Source organism: Dermacentor andersoni, chromosome 5 (assembly GCF_023375885.2).
Source record: "Dermacentor andersoni chromosome 5, qqDerAnde1_hic_scaffold, whole genome shotgun sequence".
NCBI classification, from domain to species: Eukaryota; Metazoa; Arthropoda; class Arachnida; order Ixodida; family Ixodidae; genus Dermacentor; species Dermacentor andersoni.
Window position 1 is genome coordinate 140,193,816 of NC_092818.1, and position 25,903 is coordinate 140,219,718.

Here is a 25,903-nt window from a genome sequence, read left to right on the forward strand (position 1 = left end):
GCTTCAGCTTATGGACAGACCAAAGCTTCTTCTAACATTAGGAAATAAACTGCAACATTTTGGGAACAAAGGCATAGGAAAACATTTTATTGCACACTTCTATTGCTGGGCCAATTGGTAAACATTAATGTAGGTAAATAATTTAATGAGGTGTTGGAATGCTCGTATGCAACATACCTGCAAAGTAAACTTCCAGCTTGAGCAGAACGAAAACATGAAAGCGTGACTGTCCCTCTAGACACATGTAACCTTGGTTGCAGTGCTAGACTTTACAAACTTTGAATTTATGTTCATAAACTTGCCAATGTAGACATTCATGTGATATTTTTCTGAATTGTGAACATTTTATTCTCTATAGGGCAAGAGAAACAGTCCACCAAAAAAGTTAACTGATGTATAAAGCTTGCCGTAAGGTAAAAAATATGTTACATTTCACATTTACCTCCTCTCGCAAACACAACTACAATTATCAATTCCACCACTTAATGTTTGCTATTCACAAGACAAGGTGCCACATTAATAAGTTATTAGACCTATACCGGTGCTCAGAATACATAAAACGTGAGACCTCCACCAGTAAATGCAAGCTTAACTATGCTTTCATGTGAGCACTTTGGCTAATAGCACTCATTTGCCCCATTCGTTCTTCTGCAGTGTTGATTAGTTAACAGAAAAAAAGCACAGCTGCATCAAGAACATAATGAGTGCACTTGTGAACTAACACTGAACAAAATACAAATGGCCCAAGGATATTAGGTCATGCCTGGTTCACGTGAGTGCTACACATGCCTGGTGTCAATCAAGCGTCGGATAAGCACAGGTTACACTTAAAGACATTTTCATTTTTTATCACAAGCATTGATTCGAACAATGCAAAAAACCACAAAACTCGGTAATCCTCACTTGTTCCTGCAATGGCATTACTTAACTACATGAACATTTACAAAGCAGTAGAACACATGCTGCTGCACAAATGCACTGTAAAAGCCACTAAATGTCGGAGACATCATAGACCTGAATATCTCTTTTTTAATTGTGAAAGAGAACAATAGCTACAGGCTGTTTTTATTTTTAGCTGCACCAAATTTTTAAAATTAGAATAATATAAATCACGGTCTTGTTATGTCTACCATATGAGTGTACATACCGACTGGCAGCCTCTAGATAGAGCAATTTCTACAGTTATGTGCGTAATTAGCAAAGTTACGGCAATTAACTTTCGAATTATTAACAATGGGTGGCTACAGCAAATGAGTACTTTGGGGGCCACTACATGTCCCAATGATCAAATTTTGAATAGCGGAGGTAATGTGGGAGCTACATGAACTGTTAGTTCCCCTTGGAAGGCTCCTTGAAACTGAAACTGGCTAGAAAAAAAGCATCTGTGTTGTCAATGTCGCCAAATTTACTTCGTAATTCCGTTGGGTGCCATATTGCTGCAATAGCACCGATCTCACTCTTTGGGTGTTAGATATCAGTCTGTACCGTCAATCATATGGTATTCCTTTTTTTCCCCCTTCAATCGGTGAGTTATGTTCCTGTAGTTTACACGTTTTTATTTACACAACTTGCACGCGCATTTAAGACAGCTCTCGCAGAGAAAGTGAATTTTTACTTAATGTCGTTCTCATCAAAAAGCCTGAAACGTCATTTTGTCGGTTAAGTGGACACGTGGCGCCCAACGGAATGACGAAGTAAATTTGGCAGCCCGCCAGCATTGAAGTGCTAGGCCAACGCCACAGACAGCAAGAAGACAATGCAAGCTGCTCACGGGGACGGAGCGCCGGTGACCTTGGAGACTTGACAAAAGGAGGGGGGTGGCAACATCGACACAGACGCTCTTTTTCCAGCCACTTTCAATTTCAAGGAGCCTGCCAAGGGGGACTAATTGTTTGCGTAATTCCCGTATGAACTCCGCTGTTCAAAACTTGATCGTTGGGATAGGTAGTGTCGAGGACGGGCCCCAAAGTGCTCATTTGCTGTAGCCACCTATTATAGATAATTAGAAAGTTAATTACCATAACTTCACCAATTATGCATGTAATTGTGGAAATTACTCTATATCTAGAGGCTGCGAATCCAGACACTCAAATGGTAAACAACGTTACCGTGATTTACACTTTCCTCATTTTAAAAATTTGGTGCAGCTAGGAAAAAGCACCCTGTACAAAATACAGTCAGTGAATGTGCGAAGCTGCCAAGGGAAACGAAAGGATAAAATGCACCGAAGATGGAACATGTTAGTGAGCTTTCCACAATGGTAATTTCTGTAGTTCTCCACATTTTCTCACACTTATGGCAAGTGACATTCCACTAAGATTTACAGTCAGTGAATGTGCGAAGCTGCCAAAGGAAACGAAAGGATAAAATGCACCGAAGATGGAACATGTTAGTGAGCTTTCCACAATGGTAATTTCTGTAGTTCTCCACATTTTCTCACACTTATGGCAAGTGACATTCCACCAAGATTTACAAGTACGTACACTGAAAAGTCCATGTCTTGAAGTTATGAAAAGGCAGTCAGTTTCAGTATCTTTGAACATTTTTAACAAGGGGAAGTATGTGAAAACAGACAAGTACACCGAAATGACAATATCACACACACATGTGTGTTTGGAATGGCATGTTGCGAGACACCAAGTGCGCAACATGTTTGGTATGTTGTTTGTAGGAGCAACTGACTGCACCACAAACTACGAACCGAGTATTCGCAAACGCTTACACGTGTCCGTCGTCATGCTATCAATCATCCCCAGCATGAATTTTATGCCGCCATCTGACAATCATGACAATGGTGTCAGGTTGTGGTTAATCCTGTCAGCGTCCTCTGTCTGGCAGAAGGCCTCGTACACGTTGGCGAGCATGCTACGAAGTAGCTCTGCCTGGAGCACGATTTTGAGGAAGCATTCCTGCCTGCCGGCTACGAGGCTGTTCCTAAGCACGGGCAGAAATTTTGCCATAGGAAATCCCGTTGACACCGCCGACGTAGAGGCGGCAGAACATTCAGCTCGGTCACCACTGGCATTTGCTTCTGCTGCGACTCGCATATTTTTGAAGCACACCTCGACATCGTTCGTGAGGCTATTGATCCCCAGGTCGATGCACATTCCCAGAACCTTGGCGAAGTCGTCGGTCTCGAGGATGTCCCTTGTCTCGAGGATCATCACGTTGAGCACCCTGACGTCGTCCGTATCGCCTTCGACCTCGAGAGGTGGCAGGAGCAAGCGAAGAAAGCCTGGAAGTGGCTTCTTGGAGTCCCGCGAGATGTGCTTCTTGACGAAATCGAAACCCACAGCGAAGTCTGCAGGGCCGACGCGCTCCTTCAGGCTGATGTGACCGAAGGCGGCCACGACCGCGTCCCTGACAACACGCACGAGCTCGTGCAGGCCGTTCTCGAAGAAGTGCTGGACCTGTGACAGGTAGCGCTGATGGATGTCTTGGTTGGTGAGTGCCGGCAAGACGCCTCCCGAGTTTTGCTGCGCGCGCTGGGAGTTCACGAAGACGTATCCACCGACAACGCCGAGCTGCACGCGAACCAGCGAGGCGAGCAGACTTTCCGCGTACACGCTTGCCACCGCGAAAGTGAGAATGCGCACCTTGAGTTCCTCCCAAAGTTCGACCCTGTTGGCAGGTCGCGTCTTGAGCTTCTCGAGCACGCTGTCCGTCTCGAGTATGGCGAGTAGTGGCTCTCTGACCTTTTCCAGGAGAGTTAGGATCGTGTTGTCCGACGTTTGTAGAATATTTTCGAAGTGGTGCTGGTGTTTGATTTGATCGATGTAGCTCTGAGTCTGTTTTGTTTCCCAGTCACGGAGTTTTCCATGTAGATACCGGTTCAAAAGGTAGGCGCCTCCGACTAGGCCGACGCTGAAGAATATCTTCTTCTTGTGCTGCCGCACAGCGTTGTACAGCCGGCTAAACATGGCCGGACAATCGGGAACGTTGTCACTTCCTCAAACTCCTGCTGTCGATTAGGTTTTCCGTGCTGACGCAGGCTTTGCGCTGCTACCTTGACCGCGCCATTTTGCATGCCGTTGCCAGACGAGGAGGCGTTGTGCTACCGATTTGGCCGTGACTATTTCGACGTCAATAAGGTGAGAGTGTGAGAGGTGAGAGAACGTCGTGGCTGAGAGTACGTTCTGCTACCTTCTGCTGCGCCTCCTTTTTTAATTTACGCGCTCTTGTAGAGGAGGCCTGTGAGGAGGCGCTGTTGTGTTCTGCGGTGCGAGCAGTGCGAGACTGGCTGGTGGAACTGGAAGCATTATTCTATGCTGGAAGGTTGCTCTTTGCCCTGGTATCGGCTTATCGGCCGGTTCATTCGTCGCGGCACTGCACAGTATCATAACGGCAGTTCGTGGACCCCGGCATAAAAAAAAAAAAAAGAGTACGTGATTTTTTTTTCTTATAAAATGAGCCGTATTCGCAAACCGAAACTATGTGAGATAGAGCTGTAATGACAAGAAAACCTAGACAATTTTCCTCTAGAAAAAGTATCACGACGAAATGGGTCAGATAAGGTAAACGAACGATCGTAATATCTATGAATGATACAGATCTTGCTGGTGTGCGGGTCAAAAGGAGTCCTGCCACACAGTGATCGAGGCACAATGGCAGCAAAGTTGCAAGTTCCCGATTTCGTTACGGCCTTCCATGCTGCCCAAGAAAAAGACCGTGTGAGACAACAAATGAGGCTCCCTATGCACTCAAGTAGACCAATTTGCTCTCTCCAAATAATGTTCTCTGTGTTCATGAAACATATAGCAGTGCTCTGTTCTCGTAGTTTTTCTGCTCGGAAAACATCAGACCGCTAAGGCAGCCTCTTTCAACAATGTTTTCTGACCTGAAGTGCATCAGATCGAGTGTTTCAAATCAAAAAGAGACAAATCCCAACTTTACATCCTAATATTGGTAAAAAGCTCAGCATAATTTTACATTACTTAATGCTGTAAAGTTGCTCTAGCTGACATGTGAATCATATAATTGCTTTTATAGCATTGAATTTCGGTCCAGTAACAAATCATCTTGTTTTTCTCAAATTATCTTCAGGTGAATTTGACTTGTCTCGCAAAAAAAAAAAAAAAGAACCAAGTGTAAAATGCAATAATTAAGAGCTAGCAGCCAGGTGATTAAATACGTAATGCAAAAATACATGGTTACAATAAAAGCAGAAAATAACACAGTCAGCGAAACACCTGTTAATCAAAGGTTAATTGTTTACTGTTTTCTTTTTTTTATGACATTGCTTAGATTTAATAAAACACACTGATTTCTTCATGATCTTTGGTCATACAATGATTCTGGCTTGTGTCACACATGGCAGGCATGGCTTCCGCTCTGCTGGACAATTCTGGTCATGAGGAGCTTCGGATAACTAAAGACCAGGACTCTAATACCAAATCAATGATCTTGGGTTCAACGCCTGAAAATTTTGGAGGACATGATTCACTGGCTTCACACCTGTCAAGTATTGCCAATAAGGTTAGTTTAGGTGACAATTCATTTTTGTACTCTCAAAGTTATCATTTATGACACTTTCATATGACTGTGAGAATGTATACAATATTGTCATTGAGAAATGTGCTCTTTGTTACTGTAACCTGAGCCAGGACAGTGCAACAATTCTATTCCAGTGCTATTCCTTTTTGCACTTTGCCAATGGCCCAAGTGGCACCATACCTTTATCACCGGGATTCGATATTCATGAACTAGTGAATATATAATAACAAAGGAATATGTATATATAAGTGAAAGGAATCCACATCGTGCTGGCCCCCTATTCCTTTTTTTTATGTTTTGGGTCAACTTTTGCAGATGGTTGATGCTTACCCCCTCGGTCTCCTTAACGTTAGGCATCAGTTCATCATGCATGATTGTCATTTGCCTATGAGATCTGTATGAGGTACTTAGCTTTGGCTTTGATAAGTTGCAATAATGCATAACATCCATTACTGTGGCATTTTTCTCACACAGTATTAGAGTGCAGGGATAGATAGGGATGAACTTGTAGTGCCTGTGTTGTACTTAGCTTGTATTTATTGAACACACATACTTTTACTTGTATTTTCCAAGTAAAATGTGTATCCTTTGGTGACCTGAGCCTCATCAGCCTGCTCAGGGCACCTCCTCCTTGTTAAAAAAAGCTGATACACCTTAGTAGGTGAAGCTACATAAATGTGCTGCATTACATAGAAACTGTTTGGGCATCACAGCAGTTAAGCAGTTGTCAAGGCTTCTTCATTTTAGCTGTAGCTGCCACAGTTAATTCCTATTATTGAGAGTGTGATTTCATTTTTATGAGCAGCCTGCTACTGTCTGCTAAATTTTTTTATTTCAGTAACAATTATACAAACACTCAAGGCAATTTTTCATCATTGTCGTCGCTGTGGCATGACAATATTGATATTGCATGCAGAGACAAAAGTTCTTCAGAGGTGCGAGCAATGTGTAGTATGTTTAGGTGTAAAATGACCTATTCACGTGGACACACCTTCCCACTCAGCTTAATCAGCTCATGCAGGGAAGACGGGGCAGTGTTCTGCTTTCCGTTGCTGGAATGAACATTGTGCAGACACACATTGGCATTCCTGCTGATCAGCTGTGTGCATACCGCACAGTGGAGCTTGCACTAGTCCGAGCTGAACCAACAGCAAATGTCAGTTTCTGCTGGTCTCATCTTGTGCACCATTGAGGTGGGATGCCTGGAATGCCACTGGCACTGCTGCTCATCACACCAGCATTGTGAGATGCCTGGTGGCTGTGAGGATGTTGTTTCTGCTGCATAGCAGCAGTTGTCTCGTGTTATCTCACCAAGATGTCACCCCCCATGAGTTAGAGCACCATCCAAGGAGCTCAAGCATGATGCTAGACCTTGCTCTCACTTTCTGTGCTTTGTCCTGCTGGTTAAACTGCCTATATTTAAAAAAAAGCACCATGGGACTCGGTGCATGTCACGTGACGTTGACGTGAGCTAGATACCTCCTACGATTTTAGTGGGCCTATTTAAAGGACTCCACAATGTACTTTTTCAATTCATTTCTCTTCTTTTCATCTTTCACCAACCATTGAATAAACCGTGCAAGTTTCGCACTAGAAGTCGTCTCGTCCTTGCCTAGTTGCCATGGTCTACTGGACGCCTGGAGCCCGCCGACAACACCATGCTACCCAATAGTAACGTCGGTCGAGCTTTGAGAAACAGGCGTCACAACAACTCAGCAGCGGTGGGATACACAACCCTGGAGACCCCTACTTTGGACGACATCTACGAGATCGTAGCCTCTTCGTCATGGTGACAACGTCCGGAAGGAAAGTGTCAGGATTCAAGACTGCATATGGTGAGTGCACGGCTTTTCTTCACTAAGATATCACTTGGCTTTACATAGTTTTGGGCGAGTACAGAGCAGTGATTTTTCTTTAACCGTTGACGGAAGTTTTCAGGACGTCAAGGTTGTTATAGAGCGAAGAGTTAGCAGCACTAAGGGCAGCCATGAACTTGAAGGCACTAAAGAAGTTCGAATTGTTGAGCTTGGCCAGAGAGTTGGGTTTCCAAATTGCCGAATTAAAGAGAAAGCCAGAGATCATTCAGGCGATCAAAGCGAGCCGGGCAGACGACGATGAACTGAAGGAATGCCTAGAGATCATATTGGATAAGGAAGAAGAGTGTAAGTGCTGAGAAGAAAAGGAAGAGCGTAAGCGCCTAGAAGAAAAAGAAGAGCGCGATCTAGAAGAGCGTGACCAAAGAAGGCCAAAGAAGAGCGCGACCTAGAAATTAGGCGCCTGGATATTGAGTTTCTGAGGGCTCAAAATACTGGAAGACCTAGCACAGAGGCACGAGAAAGCAAGTGCAGAATGACAGACTTGATGGCATCCTACGTAGTAGGAGGGGACATAGGTCCTTTTCTGGTGCAATTTGAGCGAGTGTGTGAAAAGGCAATATTCGCGAGAAACACATGGCTGCAACGCTTGCTTACATTACTGCCACGTGAGGTAGCTGATATCATTGCCCGCATGGGGAAAGAAGCAGAGGACTTCGATGAAGTCAAAGCAAGTCTGCTTAAAAAGTACAGATTATCAGCAGAAGCATTCAGGCGAAAATTTAGGGAAGTCGAGAAGACCAAAAGTGAGTCATACGCAGATTTTGCATACACCTTGGAGGTAAACCTGAAGGAATGGCTCAGAGAAGAGGGTGCACTCTGCAACACCGAAAAGACAATGCAATGTGTTGCTTTAGAACAGTTCTACCACCGGCTGCCAGTAAACATAAAGTATTTTGTTCAGGATAGGCCAGGCGTAGACACTATCAAAGAGCGGCCAATCTTGCTGAGGAGTACGTAACTTGCCATGTGTTCGAAGGCAACGAAGCTCCTAAGGAGGAGGTGAATAAACACAGACTCGACAAGCCAAAACAATGGTCGTAGTCGAGTCAGTATAAATCAAAGGAAAGGTCAGATTCGGTGAAAAATAGTGACGAGAACAGCAAGGGAAGGGAATAGTTACCCGAACAGAGGGCAGAAAGGCAGAAGAAGAAAGCTTCTGAGGCAAAGAAACCAGTAGTTTGCTACAACTGCCAGCAAACTCCAGGGTGCAAAAATCTCACACTAGTGTTAATGTCATTAACTACTAATGAGGAAAACCTGAAGTTGCTAGAGCCGTACATTCGAGACCTCGTAGTAAACAGCAAACCGTGTCAGGTGCTTCGCGACTCGGCAGCCACAATGGACGTGGTGCATCTGTCATGTAGAGGAAGGCCAATTCACAGGAGAATGTGCTTCGATAAGGCAAGCCGTGGAGGCCTCCAGTGTTTGTCTCCCTGTGGCAAAGATTCGTATCGAAGGCCCTTTTGTTTGGAGTACTGGACATTGAAGTCGCCGTCTCGGCACATCTCCCGCCACAGTATCCATATTTGTTTTCTAACAAATCTGAGGATTTGCTGCAATGCAGGGGAATCGGGTTTAGTGAGGGAATAGTACAAGCCCTAACTCGTTCCAAGGTAAGGGAGCTCGTGGCCAAGGCAGTGTACGAATGTCCAGTAGTGGAGGAAACAGATTTGACGGAGGATTCGTCAACCAGCACCAAACAGGACAGCCCTATTGGGGATAATGCGGAAAGTACACCAGCTAATGAAGAGGTCAAGAAAGCACCGGTGCCTGAAATGTCTCAAGAGGCAGAATGCAGAAGGAAGTTATTAAATGTAAGCCCTGCCACATTGATTGCTGAGCAGGAAAAAGATTCTACCCTGCGTAACCTAAGGCCAGACGCAAAAGAAGGTGTGGCCAAACAGAACAAAAAGTTCCTATCGTGAGCAGCTCCTGCACCTGGTTCACGGGGGCTTTCGGACAGGGCATCTGGGCATTCATAAAGCAAAGGACAGCTTGCTGCAGGAATTTTTACTGGCCCGGCTGCTTTCGAGAAGAAGAAGCATTCGAGAGAAGCTGCGACACATGTCAACGCATAGGCAAGCCCGGAGATAAGGCTAAAGCGCCAATGAAACTTGTTCCCATTATCACGGAGTCATTTCGCCGGCTCATAATAGACACAGTGGGACCACTTCCTGCAACGCAGTCTGGCTATCGGCACATTCTCACTGTACTATGCCCCGCAACGAAATTCCCAGAGGCGGTGCCATTCAAAGAACTAAGCTCAGTAAAGATCGTCAACGCGCTTTTATCTATCTTCACGTGAGTAGGGTTTCCCGCAGAAATCCAGTCAGATCAAGGATTGTCTTTACGAGCGCACTGACCTCGACGTTTCTGGAAACATGCAGTATTAAAATCATTCATAGCTCAGTGTACCACCTACAGTCAAACGCAGTTGCGAAAGTCCACTTAGTCATGAAATGGCTTTTGTGAGCCCTTTGTTATGAGCACAAAGCCGATTGGGAAGTTTGCTTGCCTGCAGCAATCTTCGGGCTTCGAACTGCACCGCACGTGTCAACAGGTTTTTCACCTTCAGAAGTTGTTTACAATCGCTGCCTTCGGTCCCCTCTTCGCATTGTTCGAGAAGCCTGGGAAGGCCGGGTGGACGATCCTTTGGTTGTGGCATACGTGCTAGAGCTGTTAGACCGTTTGCATACTTCTCAAGAATTAGCAGGGCAGCAAATGCGTAAGGCACAAAGGAATGCTAAGCATTACTATGACAGGATGGCTCGAACGCGATGCTTTGAAGTTGGGGAAAAGGTAATGATCCTGAAAGCCTCATTGAAAAACAAACTACAGGTTCAATGGGAAGGACCAGTTGACATAATTCAGAAATTATCTGAAACAAACTACGTAATCACGGTACCGGGAAAACGAAGGACACCACAAGTGTACCACAGCAGTCTACTTAAATCCTACCGGCAGAGGGAGGCCATTGTGAACATGATCCTTAACCAACCTGAGGAGATGCGTGTCGACTTTCCGGAGTTAACATCAGTAACAAGGGCAAAAGACAATCACAAGACCATTGACAAGCTAGTAGAGCAGGCGGAGTTGAATCCCAATCAAAGGGCCGAACTGAGGGAGCTCGTGTTTGTATTTAAAGACATATTTGCAGATACACCTGTCAGTACCACTGAGATCGTTCACGATATCGAGTTAACCTCATCAGACCCAGTTCGTTCGAAAGCTTATCGCGTTTCACCTCGTCAACGTCAAGTCATGGCCGCTGAAATAAACAAGATGTTAGAGCTAGGTGTAATCGAGCCAGGAGAAAGTGATTATACCTCGCCTCTTATTTTAGTTGAGGTCCCAGTAAAGGAGCTGCAACTGTGTATATACTACCGCAGGCTGAACGTAATCACAAAGGACCAGACCTACCCAATACCGCATATCGAGGAAAGGCTTGAGGGAGTTAGCAGTGCTAATTTCATCTCCACGCTCAATTTGGTTAGAGGGTACTGCAGGTTTCGTTGACCGAGAGGGCAAGCAGGCTTACAGCGTTTATTTCCCTGATGGGAACCTTTTGGCCGAAAATCCTGAGCTTTAGATTGAAGAATGCTCCCTATTGTTTCTCTAGCCTTATGGACCAAGTGCTATGGGGAATAGAGGACTTTGCACTTCCGTATTTCGATGACATAGCAATATTTTCTTCATTATGGGCAGACCATATGCAACACCTGCGAACCGTGTTGTTCCGCCTATGAGAGGCAAACTTAACTGTCAAGGCTCCCAAATGTCCATTGGGGCACGTGGAGGTAGCTTATCCAGGCCATGTAATAGGGCAAGGCCACCATCGGCCTTCCGAGGTGTTTACTGACTGCAATAGACAACTTCCTGCAACCATGCACCAAGCGGGACATCAGGTCATTCCTTGGCTTGGCAGGTTATTACCAAAGATATATCTCGCATTATTCCGAGATTGCAAGTTCTTTAACAGATGCTCTCAGAAAAACAGAACCGCAAACTGGAAAGTGGGAGGACGCAAAAGAAAAGGCTTTTAGTATGCTGAAGAAAGCACTTAACGAGTCAGCTAGTGTTGAACGCTCCCGACTACTCTAAGCCATTCATTCTTCAATGTCATGCCAGCGACAGGGGTATGGGGGTGGTGCTTTGTCAAAAGAGAGATGACGAAAACAAACACCCTGTACTGTACGCCAGTAGAAAGCTTTCAGTTTGTGACGAAGTATACAGTGCATCAGAAAAGGAATGCGCCTGCGTAGTATGGGCGGTGCAGAAGCTAGCTTGCTATATCGCTGGTTCAAGGTTCATTATAGAGACTGACCACTGTCCCCTCACATGGCTGCAGTCCATGTCTACGAAAAATGGCCGTCTTTTGCGCTGGATCTTGGCTCTTCAACAGTACACCTTTGATATTCGCTACAAGGAGGATAAGCTTAACGGCAATGCCGATGGTCTGAGTCATTGCCCCTAGAGTAATGAAAGCCTCATGCTCACTCGGGTTTCCGCGGCATTCTTACGTTGGTATATTTTTCCATACGCTTTTCTTTTTTTAATCGCAAAGCTGTAGTCGATTGTTAACTGATTTTAGTAACCACGTCTTAATGCTTTCAAGAAATGGCTGTTTTTAGTGTTCAAGGGGGGAGGATGCGTGAAAGGAATGGGAAAGCAGTAGCAGGTTTTCTTTCTTCTTTTTTTTTTTTGTAAAGCCTGGTGTATCTTGGGAGAGGGTGGCCTTGTGCTTGCTGCTTTGTGGTTGTGGGTCAGGCACTGTCCTGGAATGATTGCATGCCCAAACAGGAGACGTAAAGTTGCAAGACCGGTTTGCAAGTCCAGTTCACCGGACCGGACCATGGAGAAAAGGCACAAGAGCGCCACAAGGACTGATGAACAATGCCCAGGAATCTACCAACTACGAACCAAGGGTTCGTCACCCCTGAGGAAAATTCTACCTCTGAAACGCCGATCCCTTGCCTAGTGGCTGCTGGCCCCTACGCGTCGGGATCTTCCTCCCCCGCCGGAGATGCTGTTACGGTTGGAGTGTAACACCTCAGACAAAAAGGATGCTCTACCATCATGCCTCATCAAAACGAAGGGTGGATTCCTAATTTGCTATGATTGTCTCGAGTAAATGCCGGTCTGGCGGACGCCCCGCAGTGTTCACAGGCCCCTTTGTGTGTGTACGTGAAAACCCTTTCCACAATTCCCAGAACCCGCGAACTGCCGCCAGCGGAGGCACATTCGTGAAGACATCAACTGGGAGAATGGATCAATCGCCCATCCACAACCAGACGCCCTTTCCATGAACCAATGATGCGCGAAAGAGAAGGGATCCACCGCTTATCCCCGATCAAGACTCCGTGGGTTGCCACCTGTGGAGGCAGGCTCGTGAAAGGTCGCCGGGTGAGTGGGTGTCGCCGCCAAGCACCGTGGGACTCAATGCATGTCACGTGACGTTGACGAGAACAAGATCCCGCCTACAATTTTAGTGGGCCTATTTAAAGGGTCCCGCAATGTACTTTTTCAATTCATTTCTCTTCTTCTCATCTTTCACCAACCATTGAATAAACCGTGCAAATTTTGCACTAGAAGTCATCTCGTCCTTGCCTGGTCGCCATGGTCTACCGAACTCCTGCAGCCTGCCAACAACACTACACTACCCAATAGTAACGTCGTTCAAGCTTCGAGAAACGGGCGTCGCAACAACTCGGCAGCGGTGGGGTATGCCACCTTGGAGAACGCAACACTGCACCATGCTTATACTACTGCTGCAAAGCTTCTCCACTTTTATCAAACTGCTGCTAATTAATAGTGAAGCCAGTAATAATGAAACTCTACTAATTATGAAGCATGATCATTACAATATGCATATACTTTAAACTCCCATTAACTTAAATTTCGAGATAACCTGAGTTTAAAAATAAGTGAAGTCACGAAAATAGAAATCATTTTGGCTGCTCATAGACCACAAAAAGCCTTTTCAAATTTCTGCCAGGAGTAATATTCTCGGTCACTTAATCGTGTGCATCTGCACCAGAAACATCAGTGTCTATGGGTAAGAGTGTTAATGGCACCGTGTCAAGACAGCGTGCTCATCTCCGAGACGATGATTGATCCTAATGCAATATTTAAAGCCAGTCATCCGAGCATGTCTAGGCATCCAAAAGCTAATGCCGCTCATTTCTGCATCGTAATGAATTCCGGACAATTTCACTGTGAAAACCAAAACTGAACTGCGGAAGAGCGCAACTGTTGCGTTTTCAGCAGACGCGCACAAGTGATGCAGCATTTACGCCTCACCATCGCGTGAGCATGAAACGAGCGTCCCGAAATCACTCTGCAACACTCTGGGCTCGCATACTGGCTTCTATTGGGTGCAGTGTGTATGCTGATTGCGTCTGCTCTAAAGTGCGAATCATCTTGCTGAAAGTCACAGTTAATACGCTGTGACCACATCGATGCATCACTGACAGTGTCCTCAATGAGGAGGAAAAAATTCAGTGAGGATTTAGCAGTAAATTCAGGAGAAATGCGTTAGCATTACGTTGCACCTCTTTGAGGTCCCGGATCCATGATTTAAACCGTGTTCACCACATTGCAAAGTCTTGTTCAGGCGCTCACTCGACACATGTCCTGCCTCTTCAAGGAGCGAAGTGCAATTCACGGTGATGTGCACATACATACACACTGTTCTAAGCTCCCCGATTCCCTCTCTACCTCTACCACATGTCTGGCTTCTCACAATTCACGCACATACACTTTTTTTTACTTACTTTGGCACTACTATTTCTAATGCATTAAAAAAAGACCAGGTCATCACTGCATGTGTTAGGCCACAATGAAGTGGCATCGAGCAGCCAATCAAGTGCACACGAATATGATAGACGGAGAGAAGGGTGAAAAACAAGCGGGGAGCGTGGCCCAGCACTGCGTCTGGCACAGCTAGTGAGCTGCCGCCGGGTGAAAAGCAAGTGCAAGTGACATTGCCCCGTTGCCTTTTTGCTGTTATAATTGAAATCAAGGTTTCGACATATCTGGAGTCCAGAGCAAGAACTTTTTGAGATAAAAGGTGAAAACACATACATAGGCTGACACCACAGGTGGAAGAAAATTTTGCCGTAACCGATATTTCGAGACATCAGAGTTTGAGTTAACAAGGGTTTCCTATATACAGTACAATATGCATTTCCAGGAAATGTAAATTTTGTATCCTTTCTTTTTAACATTCACCACTACTACATATCTCCCTGTGGTCATTTCTGTGATCATGTTAAATAACTATGTGATGAGGCTTGGCCTAACACATGTCATTTGGGCTGCATGGGAAATTCTTTATGTCAGTGCATTTTGAATAACACTGTGCTCCTTTCCTACTTTCCTAATTTTTTTCTGAGTCGAGCAGTCATGCTGACTACTGACAGCTACAACTGCTCTGAAAGTATGGCTGTGTGATGTTGCATATTCTTCGACTATTCAGCAGGTTTCGTAGGAAAAGTAAACAGTATATATACCGGCTGTCCAAAGTAAATGTTGCCAAGAGTATAAAAAATAATAGAGTACACGACATGAATTGCAATCACATTATATTGATGGCCATTATTCATGCTAGTCATGAGTACTTTGTTCAGTAACCAAAAAAATAGTGGCAGTTTTGCCCGAAGGGCGAAGCATTGACAGTGATAACAAGGTTTAGTGTTGGGCGTGGACTCCTCTGATGGTATTGAAACTATACGCAGGTGCGACATGTCAGCTATGAAACACCTGACAAAAGTGGTGGGATGAAGAATGCTGCCAATGGTGTTGCAGGCATCGCATATCGACAGTGCACGAGGCAAAACTGCCAGGAAGCTGTCGGCTTACAAAAAATGTGCCAAGCGTCTGCATAATTCTTCTTGCCTGTGTGAAATTTTTAAGGATGTTCTGTTGTGCCTCTTGAGGCCTGTGTGTGTGGTGTAATGGTTAGAGTACCGGGCTTCTTTTCTGGTGGTACCTTGATTGAATCCCGCCCGCGGACATTTTTATTTATTTATTTAAATGTTTGTGCATGTACGTACGTTTGGAACATCACGGCAATGGCAGTGCCGATGACAAATATTTGCCGGGATGGTCCATATAATTTCTATCACAATAAAATGATTAGTTCATTATCGTAAAAACCGAAATATAGGTTAAACTTTTTTTTTTTTTTTCAAAAGAATGCAGCAAAAGGTGACCCCCTGTCTTATATACCGATCATTTTTTACCAGTTTATATCAGTTTATTTTTTTCATTCTTCTAGAAATAAAGTTTGGGGGCTCGACATTATTGTGGTCTGACCTATATTCTCGTTATTACGGTATGTTTAATTAACTTTTAGTTATCTTACCTATCGAAGTATTAATGTTTTCGAGGATATGGAGAAATCACTGGTAGCAATGTTTAGAGCAGGCTAGGTCTCGTGTGGCTTTATTTTCTTTCTGATGAAAAAAAAAAAGTCAGCCTGCAAAATTTTAAAAAGTAAAAGTTGGAAGTTGGGTCGACCTCTACATGAGGCCAATGAAGGAGAGTGTGTTCCTGGGTAAGTTATGGGTGAGAGTGGTGTGTAAGAACTGCATAGCTTTATTGTGAGAGCCATGCTGGAGTGATAACAATTGATTGACGTCAAGTAAAAGTTGAACTGTCATACAATTTTTGATCATCAGTTACCATCATTGTCATGAGTATAACAAGAATCTTGCAGAACCCATCTCAGGATGAGTCAATGGTAATGCGCTTAGCATTGAAGCAATGTAGCAACACAAGATGTTGCCACTTTCAAAAATGTGTACTGCAGCAGAATTCCTCTCTCTAGCTTTCCTATGAACACTCTGCACTGTCTAGCAGTGGTGCAGCGAATCCTGCGCATGGGCTTCGAAAAGCATGGCCCGCTGGGCTCCATCGCGCTTTTTTTTTCAGACGTGCTGCGCCATCTAGTGGCACTGCCGGGAAGCCCACGCATTGTCTCCGAGACGAGGTGCCTGGCGCGCCGTTGCATGCAAACACTGAGAATTGTTCCCTCTCTGGCCGCCCACCCAGTGGCACGCACTCAGTGACCCCAGTTGGCGAGAGGTTCATTGAAAAGTTGCAAATACCCAGCGCATCTGTGGCGCATCTAGCTAAAGCATTAGGCTTCTTGTGAAGTGGGAGAAAAGTACAGGAGAAATTTCAGTTTTTTTTTAATGGTTCACTTGGCTGGTCGAAATGCAGCTGTGCTCCTCTTCTGCAGCACTGCTGCTACTGCACGCTGTTTCCCACTGCACACGTTTCACCATCTGTCGATGTGGCCGTGAAGTCTGTGCTCGGCACAGATTCCATTTCACCAAGCACCAGAGAAATTCAAAGAATATTTTTTTGTCATTACAGAGCAGCACATTCCCAGTGGCAATTGCCTGGTTAGAAATTTGATGTCAAAGACATTTATTAATGAGCGGCGCACACTTACTGGCTCATTCATACCCAGCGACCCAAATTGGTATAAAAGAGGTGAATTGAAAACAAAAAAGAGCAGCGCAAACCAGGTGATTCATGTACAGTGCTCCAAATCAGCGTAAAAGATTAACTGAAGAGCGGTACATACCCATGCCACACACCCAGCCCTGTATCCCCAGTGGCCCATGTCGGTGTCGCCTAAGTTTCTTTGAAGTGCGGCATATAGGCGTGCAGTGCGACATACCCACTGACCCAAGTTTGTTCATTGGTTGGTTTCGAGCCCTGTTCCCGCACTACAGCAGCCCAGTGTGCTAACCATTCAACCATGAACTATCCAGAAACCCACGTTTGCAGGCAAACGGTTAGAGACGTAGATAGACAGTAAGCCTTAGAAACTGCATGAAGTACCCTCAGAATGCCAATTACATTAAATTTTAATAGTCATTGTCATAATCACAATCATGATCATGATGACAATGGTCATCATCAGCTTTGCCACATTTTTAGACTGCACTTATCTTCTGGATTGCCCCGTTAAAGAGGCTAGAAAAATATGTTGCAAACAGACATACCAATATGGAAAAGTGGCGTTAACTCGCCAAGAAAAACATTGTCATCCAAATTGCTACATAACAAAACATCCGCATGCCAGGGATTGCAGTGCTCTCAAACATAAACCTCAACAAGTACGGGCCTAGCCTAGCTTATCACACTGGGAATGAGCAGCCGCACTCCATTACATCAGCAACTTTTGGCACATGTCATTGGTCTTTATAAAATGTGAAGCTCTGGCCTTGAACATGTTTACTTACGTTTGAGACCTCTGCTTTCGCTGGCATGTCGACACATTATCACATGCTCCATCTCACATTGGCGATCTTTATGCCGAAATGTAACAGTAGTAGTAGTCTAAGCAGTATAATGCACCTATGTTCATGTTCATATTGACAGGTGTACTTATCCTTTTCTCGGGGAATGCATTTCACCTGCTAACAACTTAGTTATCGCTCAGCGCAAGGCGGGCTTGCATGGTTTGGAACTTACTCGAAGGTTATCGTTTATTCTATTTGTTGTGTCTTTTATCACCGAACCTTGTGTAATCTGATTGTATGCACAACGCGAATTGTTTAGTATTTTCTTGAAGGCACCCAGGCACTAGCGATTACACTGGAACCTTCGACGAGTCATGGATAAAAGCCGATGCGGTTCACCTGCAGATCATACTTTTGCCGACGTTGCTCACCGCTATCGTTGCACCTGAGTTTTACTTGTTTTGCTAGGCACAAGTTCACCCAATAAAGAGTTAGTTATTTGATTCACAGTTGTCGCTACTGTGTTCTTCACCATCACTGCAATGGGACAATTTGTGCTGCGTTAAGGTACATAGCTTTGATGTATCTTTTCTTCTGTAGACACTTCTGTTAAAGGCCTCAAGTGTAGGCTGGCAGTATGTGAAAATAAAGAAAATATTGATCACATTGCAGTTCAAACACTGAATAAAACAACACAAAACAAATTGCTGCAGCTAAGTGTTGCGGCAGGATATTAAACTGGAAGACCTTTCTCAGTTTTGATTCATTTACTTACAGCACTGTTGTACAGTCCTTCCTTCTGGCATTTATTCTTACATAGTGTGTTCATTTGCTTCTGTAGGTGGGGAACATGGCGAATCGGAAGACGCTTGTCACTGCAGCTGCTGCAACAGGTGCGCTCACCTTGCATTTTTTTTTTTTTTTTTTGTAGCTTGTATTCTATTGTCAAGGGAGTCGGATGTACGCAGTGCACCATATAAGTTTTGCCGCCATAAATTTTCAAATAAAGCCCCTGAACAAAGTTAAAGGGAAGTTAAAATTAATGTTTGTCCTTGTTGAACCGCGGCTTATGCTTAGACTTTCTAATTGCTCCTTGTTGGCCTACCCCCAAATGGATTAGTTGGATTAGCTCAAGCAGGCTAGGTGACCAATTGTCACCTCCTTGTTTGAAAGGGAATGCCACTGGATATTATGATCATAACCAGGAAGGGCTTCTGTTGCAGGGAGAGTATCTTGCAGCCTTGCATTATAACCTCGCAACATTTCACTTGCTTCTGTCTATGCTTTTGCTAAGCTCTTTTAAAAAAGTTGCTGCTGTAGAATGCTCCCGGACGGTACTTTACAAATGCGTGTATACCGAAAATTTCTACCCGAGCCTCCTGAAGAGCCTTTGAAGTGTGCATTTACTTGATGTAACAGTTTAGCATGGTAAACTGGATGGTGAAAATTCATTCGCGGTTCATTTAGCTTGACTGCTGGCCATCCAAGGAAGGGAAGAAAGGAAACTATAGGCCTTAGCAACATTTTGTGTAGTGCAACACAGAGCTGCACTGGATATAGTGAGGTCCGAACCTCATCGCTAGTTTGAAACAGCTTACTGGCAGTATCGCCGTTTTAGTAGGGTTGTGCAAATATCAAAATTTTTGTATAGGAATAGAACGCGAATACTTATCGAATATTGAATCGAATGTTGAATAATAATATGCATGTGCATTTATTAGTCAGTTGATTTATTTTAACATGTTGGAACATTGCAGTTACATTGTCATTGTTAAATCAAATTGAACTAGCAAGCCGTTATACTAAAATATTGTGTATTTGGCTCATGTTAGCTTTGGAAAATTGAGTGATTTCTGCTAGTTGTCTGTTCTCGCCAACATGTGCCTTATACTGCATAAATTCCCCATAAACTCAGAGGCATTTGACCCTATACCATCAGTCACTCATTGCATTTGCTGTCAAGAAATAAGCACAGGAGTTCACCCTGTACCAGCAGTCGCTCATCGCATTTGCTGTCAAGCAATAAGCTCAGTATTGAGTGTGGATACCCGCAAACAGCATTTATATGCTGTTCCTTGCATATGTTGTTCCTTGCAGTGCTGTCCCTTGCAAGTGAGAGGCTAGCTTTTCCGCAAAACTCAGACGTCCAGTGGCTAAGCGTGTCTTAAAGGCGAAATTTTGCCAGCAGCGTGAAATTATTGCAAAATTCATTACAAAATCAGACACACTTTAGATATAAATGCTAAGAACCATGTTTTCTCCCGAACAGCCAGCAATGTATTCGATTTGTTTCTTATATTCGTATTCAATCGACGAAAATTTTCAAATACCTCATTTTCGAATCGAATATGAATATTAGGAATACAATATTTGATAATAGTTGAAATTTTCGAATATTCGAGCACCCCTCCATTTTAGTGATTTTGTTGCTAGGTTTAGCAACCAGGTCCTTAGTTCAGTGACATGACGTAACAATTGGCAAAATTTCAACAACTCCAAAGTTGGGGAGGTTCCATAGAAAGTAGCTTATAGGAAGGCACTTTATTATTCAAAAGCTACATTTAAATGGCCAAAATTGGCTGTACTACAGATGGACTCTGTGGCCATGATAAAGGAAGGGTATGTTAACACTCCAGGCTCTGTACTTTCACTTGATAGATTATTTAGTGAACACTTGGAAGAATTAGAGTAAATAAATTTACCAGGACCTTATTGCACTAAATTTTATGGTCAGATGTAGAATGCAGAAGATGAATAATAAGGTCAACTGATTCTATAAATGTGCAGGTATTGGAGTGTTTTGGGCTTGTTCACACTATTCTCATGGCTTTTTGACAAATAAATACTGCGTAGAGCTTTCGAGTAGATCAAGGGGCTGAAGCGTAGCATTTGGCCTGCATATAGGTTAAGTAATTGTCATTGCTGCGTTAACACATGACCATGTGCTTGTCAAAATAAAAAAAAAAATTGCTTTCTTTTTGACAGTGCTGAGAACTAAAAGATTTGCAGGTACTAGAATGTGGGACCATGTGCCTTGTCAGCATGCTAAGATAATATTGTGTTCTTTTGAGTTGTGTTGCATTTGTAACCTCACAATCTTAATATAAATGCTGAACTTTAGCGACAAATGTTCAGAAAGTTGTGCAGGTACAGGTTGCTGTTGTCATATGCCTTTCAGGCAGTATGCACAAAGACAGTGTTGTTTTAATCGCTTACAACTTCAATAATTATGCATGTAATCGAGTAGGAGAAACTTTGTAATGAATGAGAGGATACAGGAATCTTTGTTTTATTGGGAGAAACTCCAGACAGCAGCAGCTAGTAACGCTGCTTAATGCAGATGGCAGACCCCCTCAAAATAGCATGAGAACTTATGTTGTGCATGAAATGGGGGCTCAGATTGCTTGCAGTAAATCCTGGTTGCTGCGAAGTGGTTTTTTCATGTGATGGCTGGTAAACAGAAATGTTGTTCAAATATATACAGCGTGCCCTAAGTCGACTGGAGGTGTGGACCAAATTTTCTCGTTGGCATTCCGTTAGTGCTTCTGTAGTTATCTACTGATACGTTGCCTAGTCATGTGGGTTTCTTTGAGACCTGCATAAATTTGTGAAAATTCTCTATCTTTGCAATGTAAAGCACTGGTTCCACAAATACTGGCTTATTATTTCGTAAAGTGTTTGCCATTTAAAATAGGTACTTTCTTTTGGACCCTGTGTAGTTACTTACATTGTGGCAATCTTAATCCACTTCTCCTTGCCTTCATTCTTGAGGAAATGTCTATTATAAATTGTAGCTTGCCTAAACCATGCCGAGTGCATCATGCCAATAGCTATACAATCAATGTGTGTTGCATCAATGAAGTGATTGCTTATTTGCTAACTATGCAGAATTCCTTTTTCCAAGGGCGGCTATGGGGGCTAGTTTTATAACTGGCACTGAGCGGAAAAAATGAATTCTGAGGTGGTTTTCTGTGCCAAAACGTCATGATTGTGAGGCACACCGTAGTGGAATACTCCAGATTAGTTTTGACCATCTGGGGTTCTTTAACATGCATTTAAACATAAATACACAGGTGTTCTTGCATTTCGTCGTTATCGAAACGTGGCCACCGAGGCCAGTATCAAACCCATGACCTTGAGCTCAGCAGTGTAAAGCCACGGCCACTGTGCTACCACTGCTGCCAGTGAATAGGCATCAGTGGTAGCAGAACCTTTGCAGAATCTAAGTGCGAAATCATGAAGCAAGAATACGACTGTAAACTATATAGCTTATAGCTCTCTGCATAGGTGACAGCCATCATGCATCGTTTATGCACAGTGCTGTGAGAGTGCAGTGACGGTTCCTAAATGCAACTGGACTTTTTGACTGCCTTCAGTAGGGTCACGAGCACTCAGGTGCGTGCGTGCATTCAAACTGTTGTTTTTCCTTCTCATCTTTGTGTCCCCTCTTCCTCCTCCCCTGGAACAGGGTAGCAAATTGGGAGCAAACCTGTGTAACTGCCCTGCCTCTACAAATTTTTTTCGTCTCTTTCTCTCCACCTCCACTTTAATGTGTAACACAGTTGGAGCAGCAGCTGCTGTGGCCGCAGTGCCTGTTGTGCTTTCTGCAGTCGGATTTGGCACGGCTGGTGTGTCGGCAGGCTCGACAGCTGCTGGTATTCAGTCGACAATGGGCGGCTTTATTGCCAAGGGCAGCCTGTTCTCACTCTGCCAGAGCTGGGGCGCCGTGGGCCTGCCAGCCGCTACTCAAGCCGCAACCGCAGTGGCCGGAGCTGGCCTTGGTGGCGGCGCTGCTGCTGTAGGTGCATCAACCACGGTGCAGTCTGGGGCCGCCAAGATGGGAGCGTGCCTCAAGACAGCTGCCAGCACCACTGCAGCAGTGGTGCCGGCAGCAGTGTGGTTCGTGGCCTCCAAAACGGGCACATGTTTGGGCAGCGCCACGGCAGCGGTGAAGGCAGGGGCAGTAGCAGCTGGGATGCATCTGGGCATTGGAGGCACTGATGCAGCTGCTGACGCCCTTGATAAGTTGCCAGCAGCGCGGCTATAGAGAATCCGTGCGTCATCAAAGCACGCATGCTTTGGAGACATACTATTAGAACAAGAAACAAGACACAGTACGCAAAGCCTGTGTGTCATATTTTGTCATGTTTCGTTGTGCTCATAGTATAAGTCCAATCCAGCTCACCCAGCTTACCAATCAAAATTCATGGTCAGAAATGGTCAACACTGTATGTGTTTCGCACTCTTGAGATGATGCGTATATATGGTGGGAGATTAGACAATTAAATATTTTATTTGTATTAATGGGGTGTTGATTACTTTGTGTAGATGCCAGCGTGAAAGTTTGCAGGACTATAACTAGATCATCAGTTGGCACAATTTGCACAGAGGCTCATTGCAATAGCAATACATTGTGTGTGGTTGCTGTTTTGTGTTACAGCCACATAGAAATCTGTTCAACCATAATTACAGAGTGGGCATCCTACTATGGGAAACAGGCATGGAACACTTGGCCATACTGAAAATATACCAGCAAAAGTTCTCATTGTTTCTGCTTGTAGCTTTTACCTGTGTTTTGTTGGCGAACTTTTTAGAGGTGGGCAAATATGTGAAGTTTTGAATACAAATTTAATATTACACATTAACTATTCATATTCGAAAATGAGCTAGCATATGTATATTTTTGAATACCTATAATTAGCCAAATATTTCGCAACAGCCAACAGTTAAAATCTTGTTACTGTTCTCCATCTGTTAAACAAAGTAATCGCAAATTATCAGATGTGAAACAATGGGAATAGCTTTCGAAGCATCTCGGAAAGAAAATCAAAATTCAAGCTTTGTTTCCAGTTTCATGGCGGAAGCGTACGTGACAACTCGTGATTTTTGCTTGTAGTCTGTCATTTATTGCTTATGACAATCTAGTCAGCGGCAGTTTTACAACCAGTGAGTCTTTTCTGGCAACGCCTTTCTTACGGCACACAAGTCCATCAGCAGCTTTTTTTCTTTTTCCACTATTTCACATTTATTTTTGGCAACCATTTATTTAACGCTTTTGGAAAGTTACTCATACAACACTTATTCATTCTTGGAAAGCTTGTTTGTTCTAAAGATGTTAAGAGCCTATTCATGTAGTTTTTTAAGTGACAATTGGTCTCTTATAGGAAACGAGTGCACTTGCAGCGTAAAAGGAAAGGTTGAATTTCACTATATTGAAACTAAACCTTTTATGCAATAAGTACAGTCGCCGATGGATTTTTCTACATGAAAGGAGTAAAAAAAATTTTATGAATTATCGGGAAATCATAAAAACAAATTTAAATAAAAAAGAAAAATAATTTTGTTAAGACTTGTGAGTCTGCAATGAAAGGTAGTTTCATGCTGTGTCAACAATATCTTACATCGGCAGTACGAAGTGAAGCCAGCCACATTTTCACATCCACTCTGCCCTCACAGCTTCTAGTCTTGGCCGCAGTGAAATGATGCTATTACGAACATTGCCGGCAGCAGGGAGCAAATGCTTTGTCTGGTTCTCGCTTCAACGCGTCTCCTTAAGTTGAGATTACGCAGTCTCGAGTACTAAATGCGCAGGAAGACAGCGCACATAATGCTACACCCGCTTTTTGTGCACACAGCAGATTACCTTTAAAAAAAAGGGCATACGGGTTTCGTTGGCACTCAGCCACATTGACAGCGATGTGCAGCCATGGATGCTCTAGAAAAGCATACACATGCCAACCTGCCCTCTGCCCCCCTTTCCCGTTGCTCTCGTGGATAGACAGTGCTCATCGAGCCACCATCCTTCTTGACTCACCTTCACAGACTTACACTCGCACCCAAAGCGTGCAATGCGAGGGGCAGGATAGGAGCTTATCGCACTTGGACTTTACATGGAACATGATGCTTCTCTGCTTAGCAGTTGTTCTTATTCGTGCAGTGCCCAATTGGAGAGGTCCATTCGCAAGCAGCTGTTTGTAATACAACTATTTGACTCTCTGCACCTGCCAAAGTTTCCATTTATTGTCTCTATATTTCTTTGTGGTGGCAGTGAATTTTTGTTGTATTGAAATCCTGTATAAACACACTTTGTTATATTGAGGTTCAAGATGATGTTCAATGAACAAGAAGAACTTGTAAAATGTTGAATACTCTGTTCTATAAAGAATTTTGTTATCTGAAGTTTGTCATATTGAAATTTAACTGTATAATCAAATTTCGATATAATGAAGCAAATTGCTGATTTTACTGACTTTGCTATATCCAGGTCAGCCAAGCTCTGTCCATGGCCACACATATTCCATGTAGCACTTGCACTCCTTTATTCTAGTGCAGTGGCATTGTCAGGTCAGACGCTGCACACATGTGGCTCAAGATCAGCTGTGGATTTACTGATGCAAAATCGCTGTGTGTTCTACTCAAAACTGTTTCTTCCGCTGGCTAAGCTGTGTTATGGCACTGCTGTTTACAAATGCAAGTCTTGTACTGTTGTACAAAAGGTTTCAGTGCTGCCTCCCCATAAGTGTAATTATACACGAATACTCATACTTTTGCAGCACAATTGTCTTATTTTTCTCCTTTTTGTCCCTTTGACAATGCCTATACCTGCCTCTAGATGATGAGCTGGTCTCCTTGGCATCTCGTGATTAGGCCATGAAGGCCACCCTGCAGATCTGCCTTCATGCCCGCTGCGTAAAGAATTCATGAGGTTGCCTCGAAAACACCAGCCTCTAGCTCTCCTGTATCATTCATGCTGCACCTTTCCTCGCTGTACTATCCAAGAAAAATTTATGGCTGAAGTGTATGCCCATTCCCACATATATACCTTGATCTTTGTCACCTACACCATGTCGTTACCTACAGCCCCTACACGGTGTGGAATTGTAAAGTGCGACCCCACGCCAAACTTTGTGCTACTGAATAATTTTTGCCATCATGGTTTAACATGTGCGGCACTTTCAGCAGCAGCGCACTCATTCATTTTGATTACGCTTCACACGTTTTTAAAGTGCATGTCCACACATGTAGCTCGTGGATTAGCCCAGCTTCTAGCACACACACCCTCTCTAAGCGACTGGAACACGCGCACGAGCACACATAGCGAGAGAGTGATTGTGGAAGAGAAAGTGCACTGTTTTCTGCAACTCTTTATGGAGCACAGTTCAGCATGTAGCGTGCACACAGGATCTTATCAAATTCGTTCAAAGGGCCATGACTTTCTGAATAGCTCAGAGCTTTTCTGGCTGCGAAGCTCAAGTGGTGATGAGCAGCTATTAT

General features: G+C 44.0%; 2 protein-coding genes across 7 annotated transcripts; one reads left to right on the forward strand and one right to left on the reverse strand.

Moving 5' to 3' along the window:
• Positions 1-57: 57 nt before the first annotated feature.
• Pex3 (peroxisomal biogenesis factor 3) lies at positions 58-4,064 on the reverse strand. The gene has a single exon (XM_050178715.3). It carries the CDS (start codon positions 3,918-3,920, stop codon positions 2,784-2,786), a length of 1,137 nt encoding a protein of 378 aa, XP_050034672.1. The 5' UTR covers positions 3,921-4,064; the 3' UTR covers positions 58-2,783.
• A 210-nt stretch (positions 4,065-4,274) lies between these two features.
• Positions 4,275-24,808, forward strand: LOC126531265 (uncharacterized). 6 transcript variants are annotated; one of them, XM_055071054.1, is made up of 4 exons: positions 4,275-4,381; positions 5,318-5,475; positions 18,471-18,522; positions 22,192-24,808. In XM_055071054.1, the coding sequence occupies exons 2-4, from the start codon at positions 5,320-5,322 to the stop codon at positions 22,674-22,676; spliced, it is 693 nt and encodes a 230-aa protein (XP_054927029.1). In that variant the 5' UTR covers positions 4,275-4,381; positions 5,318-5,319; the 3' UTR covers positions 22,677-24,808. The 6 variants fall into 6 exon arrangements, with proteins under 6 accessions (XP_054927029.1, XP_072144511.1, XP_054927028.1 ...); XM_072288410.1 differs by lacking the exon at positions 4,275-4,381 and adding an exon at positions 4,461-4,704 and having other exon boundaries at positions 22,219-24,808; XM_055071053.2 differs by lacking the exon at positions 4,275-4,381 and adding an exon at positions 4,461-4,704 and having other exon boundaries at positions 22,240-24,808.
• The last annotated feature ends 1,095 nt before the right edge of the window (positions 24,809-25,903 follow it).

Excerpts from the sequence above, each read along its gene's own strand:
- LOC126531265 (XM_055071052.2), top strand. The coding sequence starts at position 4,542 with ATGATACAGATCTTGCTGGTGTGCGGGTCAAAAGGAGTCCTGCCACAC. Across the intron at positions 4,705-5,317 it reads GAGGCTCCCTATGCACTCAA|GCATGGCTTCCGCTCTGCTG; the intron begins GTAGACCAATTT and ends CACACATGGCAG. Across the intron at positions 18,523-22,191 it reads CACTGCAGCTGCTGCAACAG|TTGGAGCAGCAGCTGCTGTG; the intron begins GTGCGCTCACCT and ends TGTGTAACACAG.
- Pex3 (XM_050178715.3), bottom strand. The coding sequence starts at position 3,920 with ATGTTTAGCCGGCTGTACAACGCTGTGCGGCAGCACAAGAAGAAGATA.